Source organism: Pterocles gutturalis, unplaced genomic scaffold (assembly GCF_000699245.1).
Source record: "Pterocles gutturalis isolate BGI_N339 unplaced genomic scaffold, ASM69924v1 scaffold44794, whole genome shotgun sequence".
Classification (NCBI taxonomy): domain Eukaryota; kingdom Metazoa; phylum Chordata; class Aves; order Pterocliformes; family Pteroclidae; genus Pterocles; species Pterocles gutturalis.
The window spans coordinates 1-4683 of NW_010134810.1; the positions used below are offsets into that span (position 1 = coordinate 1).

Genomic DNA, 4683 nt, shown 5'->3' on the forward strand with positions numbered 1-4683 from the left:
TCCGTCCTTCCCAGGCAGCCCCCCTGCGCCTTCCTGTCAGCAGGCAAGTCTACGGGTTCTTCCTGGCTCCCCTCACTCCCTCTCTGGTGCCTGGGGGCTCCCTCCACTCCCTCCCAGTGCCCCTCTGTGTCTCCCTCATCAGCAGACAGGCCTGCAGATCCCATCGCTCCCTGGTGCACTCTGTTTTCCTTGGTACCTCCGACTGAGGTCTCTCTCCCAGACTCTCCACCGCTCTCCCCAGTGCCCTGTGTCATCTCCCCACTTTGCAGACGCATGTCTGCACTTTTCAGCCGACTCCAAGCTCCCTGGGTGCTGTGGGGCTTTCCTCCATCCCTGCAAGCAGGTTCCTCAGTACCCTGAGTTCTCCCCCTGTCTCTGCGTGGTCCCAGGCACATGTGCTCTCTCCCCAGCAGGGTGAAGATGAAGTAGAGTTCTGACCATGGACCATGACGCCCCCACAATCAGACCCCGCCGCATCCAAAACCAGAATGTTATCCACCGCCTGGAGCGCCGCCGGATCAGCTCGGGCAAAGCCGGCACCCACTGGCACCAAGTCCGTGTCTTCCACCAGAATGTCTTCCCCAACTTCACCGTGGTCAATGTGGAGAAGCCACCCTGCTTCTTGCGCAAGTTCTCCCCCGACGGCCGCTACTTCATCGCCTTCTCCTCTGACCAGACCTCTCTGGAGATCTACGAGTATCAAGGCTGCCAGGCGGCAGAAGACCTCCTGCAAGGCTACGAGGGCGAGATCCTGGCCAACGGCAACGACCAAAGATCTGTCAACATCCGGGGGCGGCTCTTTGAACGCTTCTTTGTCCTGCTCCATATCACCAACGTGGCCTCCAACGGGGAGCACTTGAACCGCGAGTGCAGCTTGTTCACTGATGACTGTCGGTACGTGATCGTCGGCTCTGCCGCGTACCTGCCCGAGGAGCCCCACCCTCCTTTCTTCGAGGTTTATCGCAACAGCGAGTCAGTGACCCCTAATCCCCGGTCCCCCTTGGAGGATTATTCCTTGCATATCATAGACCTCCACACGGGCAGGCTCTGTGACACACGGACTTTCAAATGTGACAAAGTCATCCTGTCTCACAACCAGGGGCTGTACCTCTATAAGAACATCTTGGCCATTCTCTCTGTGCAGCAACAGACTATTCACGTCTTTCAGGTAACACCTGAGGGTACATTCATCGACGTACGAACTATCGGCCGCTTCTGCTACGAGGACGATCTCCTGACTCTGTCTGCAGTGTATCCTGAGGTGCAGCGGGACACTCAGACGGGGATGGCCAACCCCTACAAAGAGCCCTTCATAAACTCTTTGAAGCACAGGCTGCTGGTGTACCTGTGGAGAAGGGCTGAGCAGGACGGCAGCGCTATAGCAAAAAGAAGGTTCTTCCAGTACTTTGATCAGCTGAGGCAGCTCCGCATGTGGAAGATGCAGCTTTTGGATGAGAACCATCTATTTATCAAATACACTAGTGAAGACGTGGTCACGCTGCGGGTGACGGATCCTTCCCAGGTACTGCCTGCGTCCTCGGGCTGCTCGTTGCTTTGGGGCAAGTGCTCAAGCAGGTGCAATGCTGTGAGCTTTGTTTCTTAGCTGAGCCTGTGAATGTTGTATAGGACCCCCAGTACTTCATTCTTGTGTGAACATTTGATGCCTCTGATACTGAATAGCTTCCTTATCTTTTGCTCTCATAATTTCTTCGCGTCCTTCTTAACTAAAAATGGGAGAGGAAAGATCTGGTGTGATTATCAAGACCCCTTTTTCCAGGGATTGTTCCCTGTGCTCACAGATGCTGTACAACCCTCTTCCCCTCCCAAATCCCCAGCTGATTTTTTTTTTAGCTGTTATGTCATGTAGTACTCTTACATTGTAGAGGTAGCCTCTCCCTTTTCTCATGTGTTTTCAAACACGTTTTTCAGGTAATAGTCTTTGTTTTTCTCTGGTAGAATTACCTTTTCTATTCTGCCTGCACACTTACTCCCTCAAGCTTTTGTCAGAGATAGTATTTGTGATCTCTCCAAATGGGAGTAGCATCTCTTAGGTCTAGCTAATGTGCCAATTGCTTCTCCTTTCAGTGTAGCACTAAAGAAGCTGAATTAGAGCAAATGTGGCTCAGTCAGTGCTGGGTCCCTCCAGATGTTTCACCATTCCGCAGGCTGATCGTCTCTTTTCACTACTGTTGATCGTCTCTTTTCACTACTGTTAGAGTGGTGGTCAGGTTTTAAGCTCTGTGAAACTGAGAATAATGTTTTTTTAACCTGTTCTATTCCTTTAATCCGCTTGGTTTTTATTCTGTTGAAGGTATTTAGCAAGAATTCGCAGTAAATCTCCAGTGCTGCATGTAGGTCTGCTTGTTCCCTAGATGTTTGTTTTTTTTTTTTCATACCGTTCTTTTCCTCCATATCTGCCAGATCCAGGACATAGATTCTAGAAGAAATAGACAGTTGTTCTTTGCGTGTTGCCTTAGTCTAATTCTTCCTGGAAGATGACTCTGGTTTGTTTTGGTTTTCTCTTATACACCATTTGTTTGGGGGAGTTACTTTGTGAGGGAATAGGTGAGGCTTAATCTAATCAATTTTACCCATTTATGTAAAATTGAGCAGCTGACTCAAAAACATTAAAGCTTTGTGGAAGCAGCTTGCAGTGTTCTGCTTGTTGCTGTTATCTGGAACGGTGCTCCTGACCCTGATGTAAATGTTTGTGCTAAGCCGGGCTCGGTTCTCTGCTGCGGTTACCAAGGTTTTTGTGCCTGGTTTGCTGCAGGGTGTTCTTGACTCGCTTCACCTGAGGGTTACTTTGAGGTGCAGGTTGTGGTTTGTTTGCAGCGTTCCTCAGGCAGTGTGTTTTTGCTGGAGGAAAAGCGTCTCATTTCTTGGTTCTTTCAGGATTCCAGATGTGGTGCAGTCTCCACAGACCTGCCTGAACGTAGGCTTTGTGTTAGGGCTTCCTGAAGAAAACTTGTCTCACAAAATAATTGAAACTCTGGTTTTTCTTTCATCTATCAAAGAGGAACATGAGGTTTCAGCCAGTTTCAGGCTCCTCTTCTCTCCCTGGCTTCTCTGCCAGGACGGTTGAGGAAGTTGCTGTTCATGTTTGTGGCTTGTTTGTATTTTGTCAGGGTCTGCACTGAATCCTTCAAGATTTTTAATTACGTGCTGTGTATATGTAGCCTGGATTTTTGTTGTTGTTCTAGGCTTGTGTTGCAGACTTGCCAGCTTTGCTGCGTGCTTTTTGTGACACTTGACTTCTGCCACCCATGCTGTGACGGTGTTTTGCCTGTGTCTCAGGTGCTGCTAAAAAGCAGTGGGGGTAGTTTCTCTGGCCAAGGGCATCCTGTAGATGTGTCTGTGTGTTAACCTGGCAAAGGATCTCTTTTATTTAAGGTTGGAGGATACTCCCTGCAATCTTCAATGATGCAAATAGTTTTTCCTTCTGCTGTCTCCTCTTATTTTCTCTCTGCTCCAACCCTGTATTTCAGAAGGGCTTCCCTTTCCTCAGGCACTAGTCTAGTGAGTAACCTCATCTAGCGTGCTTCATTTTGACATGTGGGGGCTGGATTGTATTATCACAATTTATTTTGGGGCTGTAAAACAAACAAACCTTGTGATATTTACAGGTGGGTGGGGTGGGCAGAGTGCCTGCCGTCATCTCTAAGCGTTGTAGGGAGCGGGAGGTGAAGCATTTAGAAATTGCCTTTATTGACAGAGGATTTAACCAGATATGTGCATATACTGTGGGAATTAGTTACCCTTCAAGTAGGGGCAGGTTCTTCAGGATGCTGGGATGTTAGCACTCCTGTCTCTAACAAAAGCTACCTGTGATGACTAAAGATTAAATCTACCCCTTTCCAGTGGGATGTGAATATCCTCTCCCTTCGATGTGGCTATGCTGACACAATATCACCCTTTTCCCGATTTCTTGCTCGTTCGTGCCATGAAGGACGGCCATTGCTAGTCCACAGCATGGTACCCGGGCCTCCTTGCACAAGAATGCTGGCATTAAAGGAAGTCATTAATGGCTTTCAGATTTTCCTTTCTCTGCTGGCAGGGTACCTGGAGGGCACAACTTTTTGTGAGCAGTGGTGTAGTGCACAGTGCACTAAAAAGGTTCATCTCTGTGTAATGGAAATATTAGGAAGGGGAAGAAAGTAATGTCTCTGTGGAAAGGAAAAAGTAATTTGTGGCCAGCTAGCACTGGATTTAAAATCATTTTGTCAGCAGAAAATTTGGCACTTCAGAAATTTGGCACTTTACTTTTGGATTTGGTGGAGGGCAGAGAGGAAGAGAAAACAGACGTACTGACATCCAGTTTGAGTTGAAAAATTGGGAGCCCATTAAGTTTTCTTCATAAATAATCACAGTTAAGATGTGGATAATTTGGTACCTGTTGAGGCAGGTGAATAGCAAAATGGATTAGTGTGAGGATGTGGGATTCTCCTGCACTGCAGAGAAATTGGGATAGGGTCTGCAATGTCATGCGGGGAGAAAGAACGGACAACTTCTGCACCTGTGTTCTCCTGGGTGACCACTGCCTCTGCCTCTCTCACCAGCCTTCGTTCTTCGTTGTGTACAACATGGTGACCACAGAGGTTATTGCCGTATTCGAGAATACATCCGATGAGCTGCTGGAGCTGTTTGAGAACTTCTGTGACCTCTTCAGGCATGCCAACTTGC

General features: G+C 48.3%; 1 protein-coding gene across 1 annotated transcript in view; it reads left to right on the forward strand.

The window, feature by feature from the left end:
• Positions 1-416: 416 nt before the first annotated feature.
• The window catches only part of DET1 (de-etiolated homolog 1 (Arabidopsis)), a gene marked incomplete at its 3' end in the record, with an annotated part of 4353 nt that continues 86 nt past the window's right edge, over positions 417-4683 (forward strand). Inside the window, 2 exon segments of the mRNA XM_010081697.1 lie at positions 417-1522; positions 4560-4682. Coding sequence (XP_010079999.1) covers positions 440-1522; positions 4560-4682 — 1206 coding nt within the window.